The sequence below is a fragment of the Lampetra planeri genome, chromosome 57 (assembly GCF_965212315.1).
Source record: "Lampetra planeri chromosome 57, kcLamPlan1.2.h2, whole genome shotgun sequence".
Taxonomy (NCBI): Eukaryota; Metazoa; Chordata; class Hyperoartia; order Petromyzontiformes; family Petromyzontidae; genus Lampetra; species Lampetra planeri.
Genome location: NC_136163.1, coordinates 2,097,297 through 2,113,583, shown reverse-complemented (window position 1 = coordinate 2,113,583; position 16,287 = coordinate 2,097,297). Strand labels below are relative to the sequence as shown.

The 16,287-nt window shown below is 52.0% G+C and overlaps 1 protein-coding gene across 2 annotated transcripts in view; it reads right to left on the bottom strand.

Moving 5' to 3' along the window:
- LOC144735745 (alpha-N-acetylneuraminide alpha-2,8-sialyltransferase-like) overlaps window positions 1–16,287 on the bottom strand; it is a 73,360-nt gene that overhangs the window by 9,312 nt on the left and 47,761 nt on the right. For both annotated transcript variants that reach the window (XM_078618242.1, XM_078618243.1), the window contains exons 7-9: window positions 9,934–10,075; window positions 8,848–8,960; window positions 8,628–8,720 (exon numbers count right to left, since the gene is read on the bottom strand). In XM_078618242.1, the coding sequence (XP_078474368.1) occupies window positions 8,628–8,720; window positions 8,848–8,960; window positions 9,934–10,075 (348 nt within the window). The remainder of the gene's footprint in view (window positions 1–8,627; window positions 8,721–8,847; window positions 8,961–9,933; window positions 10,076–16,287) is intronic.

Here is a 16,287-nt window from a genome sequence, read left to right as displayed (position 1 = left end):
GGGTTACACACACACACAGGGTTACACACACACAGTCACACACGGGGTTACACACACACACACGGGGTTACACACACACACACGGGGTTACACACACACACAGGGTTACACACACACACACACGGGGTTACACACACACACTCACACACGGGGTTACACACACACACACGGGGTTACACACACACACGGGGTTACACACACACACGGGGTTACACACACACGGGTTTACACACACACACACGGGGTTACACACACACACGGGGTTACACACACACACACACGGGGTTACACACACACACTCACACACGGGGTTACACACACACACACGGGGTTACACACACACACGGGGTTACACACACACACGGGGTTACACACACACGGGTTTACACACACACGGGGTTACACACACACACACGGGGTTACACGTACGCACACACGGGGTTACACACACACACACACGGGGTTACACACACGGGTTACACATACACGGGGTTACACACACACATACACGGGGTTACACACATGTAGGGGTGTTACGGAGGGGCTGTATACAATGGGATCAGATGGGAAAGAAACACAGTGGGCGTGGCTATGTCGGTGCACGGGCAGGTGCTCCCAGCGACGTCCGCATCGGGCAGCCTGGGGGGCTGACTCGGAGCTGGGATCCCCCGGGGCCCCACCCCTCAGCGGGGGGTTTGGTATAAAAGGGGATGAGCCGGAGGGCTCGGGGAGATATGTTAAGCTAAACCAGTGAAGACCGAAGATCGTCTAGATAGGGCCCTGGACTCCCCTGGATCGCCGCCCTTATCAGGGCCGCACAGGACCGAGCCAGCGGCGTGGTCCCGAGAGCCAGAGCCAGTGCTCTGGGACTCCGGGTACCGTAAGCCCGACTTACCAGTGTCGGGCCAGATAGCCTCCCCTAGCCCGTTAGTGGAGGACTAGGAGGACAGAAGTGAACAACCACGAACATGGACACGCGCCGGACAGCTCGAGCCAAGGTACCGGAGGCTGAGGACACCGATGCAGTTGTGGAGCACGAGACGGCTGAAGAAGGCATCGAGCAGCCGGGGCCGGATGCATCCACACCGCAGCATTGGGATGGGGGAGATCCGTCGACAGATGGACTGAGGCAGGCTCACGCAAAACTGGCGGAGCTGCTGTACGCTGCTGCCGCCACGCTCGAACAGATCACACGGCTGGGGGCTGGTGGACCGCCACGGGGCGACGACAGCCGACGACCAGTGCGCCTTCCCGCCATTTCGACGGAGCCCAACTTCGAATCTCCCGCCATCGCCGCAGCAGCTGCTGAGGGCGTGGCCGGCCTGAGCCTTGCGTCCGACGTCGGACGTACAGTGGCTGCCGCGTCATCACCAGCGGACAGAGCGTCACCACTGGTGCGACCGGCGATGCCATCCGTCGTTCGCGCCGAAGCCGAGCAGAGTGACGGTGACAAAGGAGAGCGACCTTCCACGGCGGCTGCTGCGTTACACCAACGGCTACCTCCACTCAAGGAGTTTGTTGGCGAGGATGGCGACTGGGGCGGCTTCCAGCGGCGCTTCCTCGCGCATCAGGAAATGGCGCAGTGGACAGATGCCGAGGCTCTCCGCGCGCTGCCGGCGCTCCTCGACAGCGACGCCCTCGCCACTCTTACATCGGCATCGAAGGACAAACGCTCCACGCTGCAGATGGCACTGCAGCTGCTGGCTGCAGTCTACGGACCACCGTCGGACTGCAGGCAGCTCTTTTATGATCGCCAGCGAGTTGCAAAGGAGTCGCCCCTGGCGTATCGTACGAGTCTCCTGGCACTAGCAAAGACGGCCTTCCCACGAATGGACAACGAAGGCCTGGACGCTATGGTAACCGAGAAGATCCTCCTGCTGGCGGACGACTTAGACATCGTCGTCGTGGCACAGGACGACGCAGAAATGTGTTCCCTCCAGGCTGCACGACTCCTCCACGCCAACCTACTCTCGCAGCGACGGAAGGCCAGCAAGGCAGCGACCGGGCGTGCTGTGGCTGCAGCCACACTCCCGGCGGAGGAAATTTGCGCCGTCGATCGTCAACTGCAGCAGAGAACGGGAGTACGGGCGGGCCGGGACGGGTCGAGTCGCCTCGACCATCCATCGTCGTCGCCAGCGCTCCCGCGCTGTTACAATTGCGGCATCCGGGGCCATGTCGCCTCGGGGTGCCGCTCTCCTCGGCAGCACGGGACGATGCCTCGACAGGACGCCGGCCCTCCTCCCAAGCTCCATCAACATAACCCGGCAAGTCGCGGCACCCCTCATGTTTGGCCCACGCACACACCCGTCACACACTCGCACACCGCAGCGAACGGGGGGCCGACATTGCACACCGTCGCGCCAACACGCACCACTGTGGGGACTCATATCGAACCCAGCCAGTGGTCCGTGTTGGCCTATCGCGTTGTGGCCGCATCGTCGGGATCATCAGCCGTTGTGGGGCACATTGACAGGGTTGAGGTGCGCATCCTGGTCGATACGGGAGCATCGGCGACCATCATTTCAGAACTAATTTACAATATTCTTCTTGTCCAGAGCCGTCCTTTGCTGCCCGTTAACGTTCCATTCTATGCTGCTAACGGGGGCTCACTTGGCATCATTGGACAAATTCGAGCGCAAATTTGTATCGGTGATATCAAATTATCTGGCCCGATTTTTGTTTCCTCCTCGCTGGCGGTTCCGTGCCTGCTGGGGATTTCCTGGGCAAAATGCCGATTCGTATTTTGATCGACCAGGGCTGCATTGAGCTCCCGTCGGGCCGACGCATGGCGTTTCTGCCGTCCCCCGCTGCGAGTCGGACGGCGTTCGCGACGGTACCGGCGTTCGTCGATAGAACGGTACGCGTACCGCCGGGGGCACAAATGTTGGTGCCTCTTAAACTTCGTCGGCCCTTCGCTAAAGGCATTGGGGACCAGGGGGTTCTGCTGGGGCCGTCTAGGGCCGGGGTTAGCGGACCTCATTTAATTCCGGCCCAGACCATCGTTAAAGGGGACGGGGATCCTTTCATCGCGGTCCTCAATGTGGGGTCGCAGACGGTGGTGGTTCCACAGGGGACCGTGCTTGCTCACGCAACGCCGGTGCCCTGTGAGGAACCCATCGCGAATCACGTAAGCACTGTCCCTCTGCCGCGACCACATTCGGACAGCGATGAAGGGTGGCTCGAGGCGCTTTGTGCGGGATCGACAGACCTGTCGGATTTAGAGCGTCAAAAGCTTAAAACACTGCTGCGTGAATTTTCCGACGTTTTCAGTCGGAACAAATTCGATTTGGGCTGTACTCATCTGCTGCGTCACCATATTGATACAGGTGACAGCGCGCCAATACGCCAGAATCCTTTTCGGTTAAGTCCCGCCGAAAAGGACCATGTCAAATCGGCCGTTGATGACATGTTAGCCGCCGACATCATTTCTCCCTATACCAGCCCTTGGGGAGCGCCGATCGTCCTGGTTAAAAAACAGGACGGCTCGTTGCGTTTTTGCGTCGATTTTCGTCGCCTCAACAAAATTTCTGTTGCCGACGCATACCCGCTCCCACGGATGGACGAATCGTATGACGCCTTGGCGGGAGCGCGATTCTTCTCCACATTGGATTTGCTTTCGGGTTTCTGGCAGCTTCCTCTGGACGATGATTCAAAGCCTAAAACTGCATTCCGTACACCGCACGGCCTGTTCCAATTCAACCGGTTGCCGATGGGACTCCACTCAGCGCCGGCAACTTTCCAGCGATTGATGGAATTGGTTTTGGCTGGATTGCAATGGGACTCGTGCTTCATTTATTTGGATGACGTTATCGTCTTTAGCAAAACATTTGACGAACATCTCCAGAGGTTGCGGGCGGTTTTCCTCAAAATGCGGGCTGCTAATTTGAAATTTAAACCCCAAAAATGTCATCTGTTACGCGAATCTGTGCGTTATTTGGGACATATCGTCGGACGCTCAGGTATTGCTACCGATCCCGCCAAAACGCAGTGCGTCAGCTCCTGGCCGACTCCCACCTCTGTGGGAGAGGTCAGGAGTTTCGTTGGATTCGCGTCGTATTACCGACGGTTTGTCGCGGATTTTGCGACAATTGCGAAGCCCCTACACGCTTTGACGTCAAAGGGGGTCCGGTTTCATTGGGGACAGGAGGAGGAGGCTGCTTTTCGCTCCCTTCGGGACACTCTGGTGAAAGCTCCTCCCTTGGTTTACCCCGATTTTTCTAAACCCTTTTTGCTCGACACCGATGCGAGCAACACGGGCATTGGGGGCGTGCTTTCCCAGGTGGTTGACGGCGTAGAACGGGTAGTCGCGTACGGTAGTCGGGTGTTGTCTCCAGCGGAGCAAAGATATTGTGTCACCCATCGGGAACTGTTGGCAATTGTCAATTTCATCCAACAGTACCACCCGTATCTGTACGGTCGGCGTTTCACCGTCCGTACAGATCATGCGGCACTACAGTACGCCCTGCGAGTTCAACAACCATCGGGACAATTGTCTCGATGGTTGGAGATTCTCCAGGACTTTGATTTTGAAACTACGTACCGTAAGGGCGTTCGCCACACCAATGCGGACGCTCTGTCGCGCATGCCAACCACCTCCGAATGCGCATGCCTCCTGGGGTCGGGACGTTGCAGGCCTCCGGGTCAGATATCCGTTCCGGTCTTGGCGGCCGCCGACGATGCAGCGTCAATGACGAATTGAATCGCACAACAGGGAAAAGATTCCCTGTTGGGGTTGCCTGTCACTGAATGGGGGTGCCTCCAGATGGAGGATACCTCCCTCCTCGCGTTGCGTTGTCGCGTCGGGGGTGCTGGGCGGGGGAGGGGTGATGCCGACTCATGGGAAATGGTCCAGGGTATGCTAATGCATTGGGACGGGAGATCCCATCGACACCGGCTGGTGGTCCCTTCTGGGTTGCGGGGTAAGGTGGTGTGGGCCACTCATGAGCGCCTCCTCCACCTGGGGACCCAAAAGACCCTCGCCTTGCTCCAGCTTGATTTTTTTTGGCCAGGCATGACAAGGGATGTCGCGGATCTGTTGGGGTCATGCCCTCAGTGTGCGCAACGGAAACCACCAGCACGGGAGTCTAACCCGCCTTTGCAATCTATCAAAGTCTCCAGAGTCAACGAGCTTGTCGCGCTGGATATTCTGGGCCCATTCCCCGCCACCCCCAGGGGCAATAGATATTTGTTGACCGGTGTGGAGTACTTTACGCGCTGGCCTATGGCCTGGCCCCTTGCCAACCAGTCGGCAGCAGCCATCGTGGAGGCCTTTGTCCAGGGATACGTCCTGGACAAAGGTGCTCCGGAGCGGCTGCTGACCGACCAGGGCAAACATTTTTCCGGCAAACTACTCCAACAAGTCTGTGAGCTCCTGGGCACGAAAAAAATTCGTACCTCCCCGTATCACCTGCAAACTGACGAGATGGTCGAGCGTCTGCATCGAACCATCACGTCGATGTTGTCACAGCAGGTTTCGGACTCACAGACCGATTGGGACCTGCAAATTCAAGGGGTCTTGGCAGCATATAGAATGGCCCCCCATGCGGCAATGGGATTTTCCCCCTTCTTCCTGATGTATGGCCGCGAACCTGACCCGCCTGTTTGGGCCCAGCTGCAGATTCCCACGCCGCAGGGTTAAACTAAATTGGCCGACAATGTTAAATTTAATCTTGCTAAATTAACAGAGGCACGGGATGCTGCCATGCAAAATTCCGACCTCCGTCAGAAAGCTAATGAGAGACTCAGACTGGGTCGGGCGCACGTGCTGCAGTGGAAGCCGGGGGACAAGACATGGCTGCACTGTCCACAGGTACCACTTGCAACCTCCTCTAAACTGGTGCGGCCGTGGCGGGGCCCTGTGGAGGTGGTTGAGGTTTTGCGGCCTCAGTGCGTACGCATCAAATGGGGGAAGCGGTGGTGGTTTGTGCACCCGTCCAGATTAAAACCCTTCGTTGCGGTACGATTTCCCACTTCACACACGCGTGGCCAAACATGTGGGGGGTCGACCGACTCAAAGGGTCCGTCTCCGCTGCTCTCACCTGACGTGTTGCCGGCTGTCCCGCCCCCAGGTGCACCAGGAGTGACGGGCTCACGCCCGACAACCCCTCCTGGGGATGCCGAGGGTCTCGCGGCATCAAAAAGACACTCACTCGGAGACGGACAGTTGCCACCCGACAGTCCGCCATCCTGGGTTGCCCCGTGTGACGGGCCCGCTGCAAGAACGCGCGCAAAAATGCGCAGACTTTTGTGAGGCCCGGAGAAATGTACATATGTTGTGTTCATTGTGTGTTGTGTGGGTGATGTGTTTCCTGCACATTGGATTGTACATATGTTGTGTTCATTGTGTGTTGTGTGTGTGGTGTGTTCTCCTACATATTGTATATAGGGTGCTCTTACGGTATTCGTATTTATTCAGGGGGGTGCGCCGGGTTAATTCTCTTCTTGCTGTTGCGGTTCTTGTTGGTGTTCTTGTTATTGTTATTGTTGAAAAAAAATTGTGAGGCACACGCGGGTTCAAGGAGTAAATACACTTTTATTGTTGTTTTTTGTTTGCAGCCGGGACGGCTGCGAGCTGTACAGGGGGGGGTGATGTAGGGGTGTTACGGAGGGGCTGTATACAATGGGATCAGATGGGAAAGAAACACAGTGGGCGTGGCTATGTCGGTGCACGGGCAGGTGCTCCCAGCGACGTCCGCATCGGGCAGCCTGGGGGGCTGACTCGGAGCTGGGATCCCCCGGGGCCCCACCCCTCAGCGGGGGGTTTGGTATAAAAGGGGATGAGCCGGAGGGCTCGGAGAGATATGTTAAGCTAAACCAGTGAAGACCGAAGATCGTCTAGATAGGGCCCTGGACTCCCCTGGATCGCCGCCCTTATCAGGGTCGCACAGGACCGAGCCAGCGGCGTGGTCCCGAGAGCCAGAGCCAGTGCTCTTGGACTCCGGGTACCGTAAGCCCGACTTACCAGTGTCGGGCCAGATAGCCTCCCCTAGCCCGTTAGTGCAGGACTAGGAGGTAGGTTAGGCATAGCTAGCAAGTGTATCCCCAGCTAGCCGGGTGACGGGCCGATACCCCCTCCAATGTTGTATGTCCGTGATTGTGCCAACTGACGCGGAATAAATACAAGTGCCTCCAACCCCGGCGTCCAAGAGTCCTCAACGATATTACACACACACACACACACGGGGTTACACACACGGGGTTACACACACACATGGGGTTACACACACACGGGGTTACATACACACATACACGGGGTTACACACACACATACAAGGGGTTACACACACACACGGGGTTACACACACACACACACGGGGTTACACGTACGCACACACGGGGTTACACACACACACACGGGGTTACACACACACGGGGTTACATACACACATACACGGGGTTACACACACACACATACACGGGGTTACACACACACACGGGGTTACACACACACACACACGGGGTTACACGTACGCACATAATGGGTTACACACACATACGGGGTTACACACAAAGATCCCCGCATAGCCTTAACATACTTTTGGGGCAAGTGCTGTTAGCGAGCACCTATCAAGGCCGGCACGGCACACAAGGGGATGGGTGGCTAACACCACGGCCGGGCCGCCTTTGTGTTTACTACACACCACACTCAGGTACTCATTTGAGGCCAAGTCGACCTAGGGGAGAAGCCCAGAAACAGTTCAGATAACCGTCACCCCGAGTTGGTGGCGGCGAGCGTGGCCGGGGTTCGACAGACATCGTAGTGCGGGTCGGGGGGCGGGGCGGGAGGCGGGGGCCGTCGCCCATGGCGGTCGGCCCCCGATTCGTTCGCCCACCTACCTCCTATTGGACGACTCTGCTTACAGCGCAAATCAAATCCCGACCTCGTATGTGAGGAGCTCACAAGGGACGTCGTCACATCTCGCCCTCTATTGAAGGAACGGAAGTGGAGGAGGAGGGAGGATGTCTCCAAAAATCCGGCCACCCCACCTGATAAAGCCGGTTGTAATTGCTTGCGAAACGTCAGACTCAAATTTGTAAATGTCATGGATTTGCTCTCCAACACACCGGTGCGGCTGTACTTGTGACGAATTGGCCGCGTTCTGTTCGCGTGACACTAAAACTGACTAATTGGCTGTGCCGGGTGGTGGCGGGTTTAACGACACAACATTTATATTCACGCGATATAGCCCAAACAAAAACTATCATGAAAGACAAAGATACCCCCGTGTGTAGCCTTTGAACGGGATGTTTGAGGCACGTGCTGTTAGTGAGTCAGCACTAACAGCACACCGGGCGGGTTGGTTGGGCCTTCAACGCACCCGGGGCCGCCTTTGTCTCCCCAATGGCAACGTTTAGTACACACACGGCACACCGGTGTGCTCACTTGAGGCTGAGTCGACCGAGGCAACACAAACGACAAAGATCCGTCCGTGTTGGGGAAAGTGCTGTTCGCGAAGAGGAGCAGCAATTGTAAAAGCCGGTGGCGCGGCACACTGGCTGGGTGGGTTGGGTTGGGCCAGCGTCACAGCCGAGGCCGCCTTTGTCTCCCCAGTTGGCGTTGTTTTCTGCACACTTGACGCTGAGTCGACCATCGGCACGCGGCCATGCGCACTCGCTCGCTCGCTCACCGATTGATGAAGATGGTCGGGTTGGAGGTGACGATGTCCGTTTTGCTTCCCACGTCGTCCTGGAAGTCGCCCCCCACGGGAGGGATGTTGCATCTGGTGGACAGCGAAGGGGGTGAGCCACAACCCTGCCCACACATTTAGAGTTCAACCCCGCTCACATAGACACACTCTCACTCCTCCCTACCCCCTCTCCCTTCTCCTCTCCTCCCTCCCCTCTCACCGGATCACGAAGTCGGCTGCGTCGATCTGGGTGCCGCAGGAGCTGTTGGCGAGGATCCCTCCGTTCCCCACGACGGCACAGCGAGGGTAGCGCCCACTCCGCTCGGGGAACTCCTGTGGCCACATCACCATCATCATCAGCTATCATCATCATCAGCAGCCATTATTATCAGCCATCATCATCAGCCGCCATCATTATAATCAACCACATCATCAGCCATCACCATCATCATCAGCCATCATCAGCGGAAGCAGTCATTATCATTAGCGATCTTCATGAGCCACCATCATCAGTGATCACTCGTCATCATCATCATCATCGTGATCAGCCATGCTGTAGGTTAGTAGCTGGCGTAGCCATGGGTGGAGGTGTCACTGGGAGAGGGGTATCGGTTGGAGACCCATTGGCCATCTCGTTTCCCCGACGACCGTTGAACGCACATTTGTGACAGACAGGGGGCTTCTGAAAAGAAGCTACTAGCTAGCAGCTCAGTTGGGCCTTCCTGTACCCGGTAACAACAAAATAATGTAGACTTAATAAAAAAAAACAGTCTACCATTGGAACCTCATTTGCCAGTAAAAATATGATAATTGTTTTTTTACCCTTCTATCTGGCAACAAAACTGACACCTTTTTACAAGGAGTCATGTTTGCATAGACCACAATACCTGCAGCCATAATGCAAACAAAAAACACAACTCTGATAATGTGCACTGTCCTTGAAGTTGATTGGTCCACACCCGAGACAGCTTTCCTTAGAGCCTAGTCTCACATGGGTTGGACCAGATGATGCCAAAAGGTGCACCACAATAAACCAAAAAAATTAGTTTGTAAAAAATGGTTTCAAAGCTCATCGGATTTCTCCAAGATAAAACATTCTGATGTGGCTCAACCGAAAAACAAAACATGGATCTTTATATTCGACGACTGTGCTGCCTGCCCCGTAGTCTCACGGGGAGCGGTGGTGCAGCGGTTAGCGCGCTACGAACCCGGCGACCCAAGTTCGATTACCGCTGACGGTCACCAACCCCGGGTGTTGATTCATTGATCCGGCCCTGCCCCCACCCCACCACCTCTAGGGTCGCACCTTGAGGAAGAGATTCGTGACTTTGGCGTCCACCACGAGCGTCTTCCTGCTCTGGTCGAAGACGATGCTCGTGTTTATGGGCGAGTTGCTTCGCGTGATCACCACCTGGCTCGCTCCTCCCGTTGTGTTCGCGTGAGTCAACCTGAGGCCACAGCGATGGAGATGCAGAGATAGACATCGGTGAGACACATCAGAGAGAGGTGGAGACGTAGAGAGAGAGAGAGGGATAGAGAGAGCCATTAGAGCGATACATCAGAGAGAGAGACATGGAGAGAGAGAGACAGACAGAAACAGAGAGACATTGTAGACAGAGACATCAGAGAGAGGTGGAGACATATAGAGACAGAGAGGCATGAGAGAGACAACGGAGAGAGGCAGCGGAGAGAGAGAGAGACATTAGAGATATACATCAGAGAAAGACATCGGAGAGAGACATCAGAGAGAGGTGGAGACAGACAGAGACAAAGAGAGAGGTGGAGAGAGACATTAGAGAGAGAGAGAGCAACATAGAACGACAGAGAGACAGAGAAAGAGAGACAGAGAGAGATATACAGAGAGACATTGAGAGTGAAAGACAGAGACGGAGATAGACAGAGAGAGATCTAGAGAGTGGGTGATGCAGGGAGAGAGATAAATACAGGGTTACATTGACAGGGACACAGAGAAAGAAACGGAGAGAGAGATGGAGACATAGAGACAGACAGCAAGAGACAAAGAGAACGAAGCACAGAGGGATATAGATATACATTGACAGAGAAAGACAGAGATACAGAGAGGGATGGATACAGTCAGAGAGATGGAGAGACAAGGAGAGAGAGAGGCCGTTGGACTGCGAGAAGGGCTGCGTGCAAAAGGAGAGAGAGTGAGAGAGCGAGAGGGGGGGGTACATAAAGCAAAGTTATTAAAAAACATAATATAAACAATTAAAACAAATTACGAAATGATGAACGAAGCAAAGTGCCGACTACACCGAGCATCTTCTTGTTTCTACTGATCGTAACAAAAAAAATGAGAGACACAGTCACTGCAGCCAGTCCTGGAGATAGATGCCAGTGGTGGTATCGTTGTGAGCTGCGTCACGTGGTGCGTGGTTTCTTTGTGGGCCCCCTCGTGGAGGCTCCGCGACCTGCAGCTCGCGGCCACGAGAGGGCGACTCCACGCCAGGGAGTGGTCACGGGTGGGTGCCATGACACTGCTCCACGGGAGGTCAATGAGATTTTTGTTTAAACTTTTTTGAAACAAAATTTTTGTTTAAAAAATTTGTTTAACTGTATTTTTTTATTAAATGTTTTAACAGTTTTTTCGCAATTTTGTTTTACAATTTTTTAAAAGAGTTTTTTGTTAACAATTTTTTTACACATTTTTTGACGTTTGTTTTACTATTTCTTTCACTATAATAAAACTTTTTTTTACTGTTTCTTTTTACTATTTTTAAACAAAACCAAAAAATAAAATACGACGTTCCGGTTGCAACACAAGCAACCATCATCAGGTAAGAATGAATGATAAAACACAGACACGGAAACAACACAGGCAGACAACATGCAGAGAGAGACAGACACACCGAGTGTCTGCTTATGCTGTTTCCGTGTCTGTGTTTGCTTGGTGTGTGTCTCGCTTGGTGTGTCTTTGTGTGTGTCTCTCTCTGTATGTGTGTCTGCCTGTGTTGTTTCCCCTTCTGTGTTTTATCTTTCATTCTTACCTGATGATGGTTGCTTGTGTTGCAACCGAAACGTCGTATTCTATTATTATTTAATTTTATTTTCTATGTGACTTTACCGACAGAACCAAAGAGCAATTCCTGCAGTCACGAAAGCTTCGAATCTAGTTTATTTTTAAACACTTACTTCACCTGGAATGGTACTTTCTACGAACGACATGAAGGTACCCCCCCCCATGGGTTCCCCCTTATCACCAGTGATAGCGAATGTTTTCATGGAGAAATTTGAAACGGATGCCATCCAGACATCCACCCTACGTCCTTCCTTGTGGAAGAGATACGTAGATGACACCTTCGTCATTTGGCCACATGGCCTGCCAGCATTGAACTAATTTCTCAACTACATCAATTCCATACACCCATCCATCAAATTCACCATGGAAGTGGAGAAGGATGGTAAGCTACCATTCCTGGATGTTCTGTTTAAGAAGACGCTTAACAGCTCGTTGAGACAAATCCACCCACACAGATTCCTATCTAAAACCTGATTCCCACCACAATCCGGCACAGAAGAATTCCCTCATCAAAACACTACACCATATGGCCCACTGCATCTCCGACCAACACCACTTAACCAGTGAACTGGAACACGTACACCAAGCCCTCAAGATGAATGGGTACTCGGACCGCATTATTTGCAAAGCTGTTTCTCCAACCATGGAGAAACAATCTCCTGAGAATCCAATCAAAACCATCACTTTACCATACATAGCAGGTGTTACCAAAAAGGTTTTCAAAATATTACACAAACACAAGATCCAGGTCCGATTCAATACAGTACACAAAATCCGTGATCTTATCCCATCTGTGAAGGAGGTCATTCCTGCCATGCAATACCCTGGAGTCTACAAACTGAGTTGTACCTGCGGTAGCAGTTACATTGGGGAAACGAAATGACATGTCTCGGACCGTGTTCACGAACACAAGGCAGATCTGAAACACTTCAGAACCAATACCTCTGCCGTAGCTGACCATTGTTATAACGCTGTGGGCTCCCGTGATATTTTTTTTTCCAAGACCAAGGTACTCTGCAAACCTTCGGGCTACTATCATAAGGTTTGTTCATGAAGCCATCCAGATATATAAACATAAACAAAACTTCAACCGAGAGGATGGATACAAATTGAACAATCATTGTTGTTGTTTCCATCATTACCTGTCGGTTTACTGCTAACCCCGCCCACGTCCCCCCCCCAGCCCCACGTCCTCTTCCCCTAGTGCTCACGTGGCCCCCCTTCCCCTACCCCACACCCCCCTCTCTCCCTTTCCCCCTTGCCTCCTCCCCCCTGTCTTACCTATATAACCTCTTGCCACGGCAGCTCTCCCCCCGACTTCAGCATTTTCTTGCCGTGGTTGTCCCACTTGATTAGGATTGCTTGTGTTGCGATCGAAACGTCGTGATTTGTTCTGTTTTATTTCTACCTACGTAACTTTACCGAAAAAACCAAAGAGTGTAATTTTTTGTTTACGTAAACATTTTTTTTACAGTATTTCTTTACAGTTGTTTTCACTATTTCCAAAATGTGTAAACTGTTTTTTTACTTAATTTTTTTACTTTGTCAAGTTTTTTCGTACAATTGTAATTTTTTTTTACAACTTTTTAAAAGTTTTTGTTAAAAATGTTTTACGTAAAAAAAAAATCTGTTTCGTAACTGTTTTTTTTTACAATTTTTTAAAGCTGTAATTTTTCCTATTTTTATAATGTTTTTCAACTAATTTCTGAAACTCTTTTTTGTATAATTTGAAAGGAATTTGTTTACAAAAATTTTGCCAAAAAATTACGATACATCTACTATTTTTAAACAGTTCTTTAAAACAATTTTAACAACTTTTTTGAACAATTTGTTTGGTACTATTTTGAAACTATCATTTTTGTACTATTTTAAAACAATTTTTTTTACTATTTGAAACTATTTTTTTGGAGCGATTTTTTGTTATCTTACCGGGTATAAGGCCCCACTGAACTGCTATGTAGCTCTTTTTCAGAAGCGACCTGGACATCACAAATGACAGCTCCAAAGAAGTGGGCTTAACATCATCATCATCACGTGTGGAGATTTCTAGCAGCAGGCAAATTCTCCACACCGGTGGTTCTTAACCCGTGTGGGCACGCACCCCCTGGGAGTGTAAGCTGCCCTTTCTGCAGGCTGCAGGGGTGCAAGGTGCAGGCTTCTCTAAACGCACGTTTGTAAATGTGGAGGGATAAAACCGGAGGACATTGGAGCAAAATCCACGCGACCGCGGGGATAGAAAGAAAGAGACACGCAAACTCCAAATATACAGTAGCAGGCGTCGGGGTTGGAATCGAACCCACGACCTCCTCCATACCAGGCGAGGTAGTTAACATCTCCTAGCCACCGTTATGATAATGAGAGAGAGAGACACGCAAACTCCAAATATACAGCAGCAGGCTACGGGGTTCGGAAAGAAGCCACGACCTCCTGCATACCAGGCGAGGTAGTTAACATCTCCTAGCCACCGTTATGATGATGAGAGAGAGAGACACGCAAACTCCAAATATACAGCAGCAGGCGTCAGAGTTGGAATCGAACTACGACCTCCTGTATACTACGCGAGGTAGTAAACATTTCGTCACCGTGGCGCCGCATGATTTCCTGGACTAAAAACGAAACGACAGCCGAGGAATGGAATGGGTCCGCGTGAACGTCCAACCGAGGAGACGGAGCAAAACTCAGCACCGGTTTCGACATTCATCGTCTCATCAGCAGTCCACCTTTGCTTGAGCCACTGCTGGTGATCTGCCAGATGTTTATAGGCACGGGCCGGTTTAATCATTCACTGACTCATCATCAGTAAACCTTTTCTTGTGCCACTGCTGGTCATCTGCCAGATGTTTATAGGCACGGGCTGGTTTTATCATTCACTGACTAATCAGCAGTCAGGATTTGCTTGTGTCACTACTGGTGATTTGGCAGATGTTAATTGGTCAGGGCCCTCCCTGTGAGACGTGGGTTCCAGCTCCACAAATCGTCTGCAGTCGTAAACAACGCACAGAACCATGACGGGAGTCGCCGTGGGGGGAAATAATAAATCAGCTAAATTCATCATCAGAGAATTCGCATCCTTTCCGTATTGTGTCTCTCACGCGTAAAGCAATCCCGAGGATTTGTTTTTTTTTCTACAAATCCGATCAACCAGCGACAGGACAATCTGGAAGAAAGTTAATTTAGTTTTAAACTTTAAAAACATTTGACGACAAATCTCCCCTGCCACCCTGGCACTCACGAGGTCTGCTGAACGAGGCCGAGTCTAAGATTAGAACTCGGATTGAATAACGGAGTGGCGGTGGATTGAATCACCTGACACCGATTCTCCCTCCCCTCCCTCCCTCCCATCTCTCCCTCCCACCCTTCCCCCCTCCCCTCTCTCCTTTTTTACGATCAAAAGAAGCAGAAAGACCCTCTGTTATTAGGCACTTTGCTTCGGTCACCAAGTCGTTTAATTTTTGTAGCTTTTATGTTCTTTTTTTCACTCAATAAAACATAACACATTCACACCCTTTTCCCTGGAACACACGCCCAGTGTGTACCATATGTGTTCACAGACACCAACAACACGCAAAACAACACCCTAAAAAACCCGTTACTAGATCGTCTCCGTCAGCAGTCACATTACACAGAGTTGTAAGCACCCTCTGTAGCGCCAACCAAGGATGGGACGGCCCCCGTCAACTGGACGTAGCGAAATTCCAACACAAATTGTGGCAGACACCAGGGCCTTGAAGATGCGACAGTGGCTGGATGAGCCATTTGCCTCAATAGCATCGTTTCCGGTGCCCCGCAGTGTCGCATTGTCCCGTGACGAAGTCCACCAAGGCCTCTGGGGAGCTTTGGTGTCCGCATTCCCCTTGTATACAACGATGATAATCGCGGGGGGAGTCCCCCCGACTCTCTGCTCACAATCATGAAGGGCCTTCATGATGGTGGGCAGGCCCGGGTAAAGCCACGTGGCCAGGTGCCCAGGGCCATTCCTCGTTCACCTTGGGGTGCGACATGGATGTCCTCAGGCTCCTACGTGATTTAACGTCATCTTTGACCACGTAGTTCGAGAAGCATTCCATGGCTGTAGCAGAAGGATTTCCATCTGGTACAGATACAATGGGAGGCTGATCAGTGCCCGAGTGCGGTCGAGAGATGGCTCCCGATTGGTCAACCATGTTATGGTGTTCTTGGTTCTTTCGGTAAAGTCACGTAGAAGGGAAATAATAAAATAATAGAAATAAAACATAATAAAATACAATTCTCACGACGTTTCGGTCACAACGCAAGCAGCCGGCCACGTTGTGGCCAAAACGTCGTGAGAATTGTATTTGATTTTTTATTATTTAATGTTTCCCTTCTACGTGACTTTAGCGAAAGAACCAAGAAGATGAATCCCTGCAGTCACGAAGGCTTTAAATCGAAACATGTTATGGTGATGGAGAAAATTGTGGAGCAAGTGGAGAGCTTTACATACCTGGGCAGTGTGCTTATGACCAGTTCCGGTTTGACAGCAGAGGTCTCACTCCGGATCAGTCGGGTGGCATTAGTTTTTCATTGGCTGCGTAACGCTGTGTGGAAGGTACCGGGTCTGTCGCTCCACACAAAGCTTTGGGTCTTTTCGTCCACAGTCAT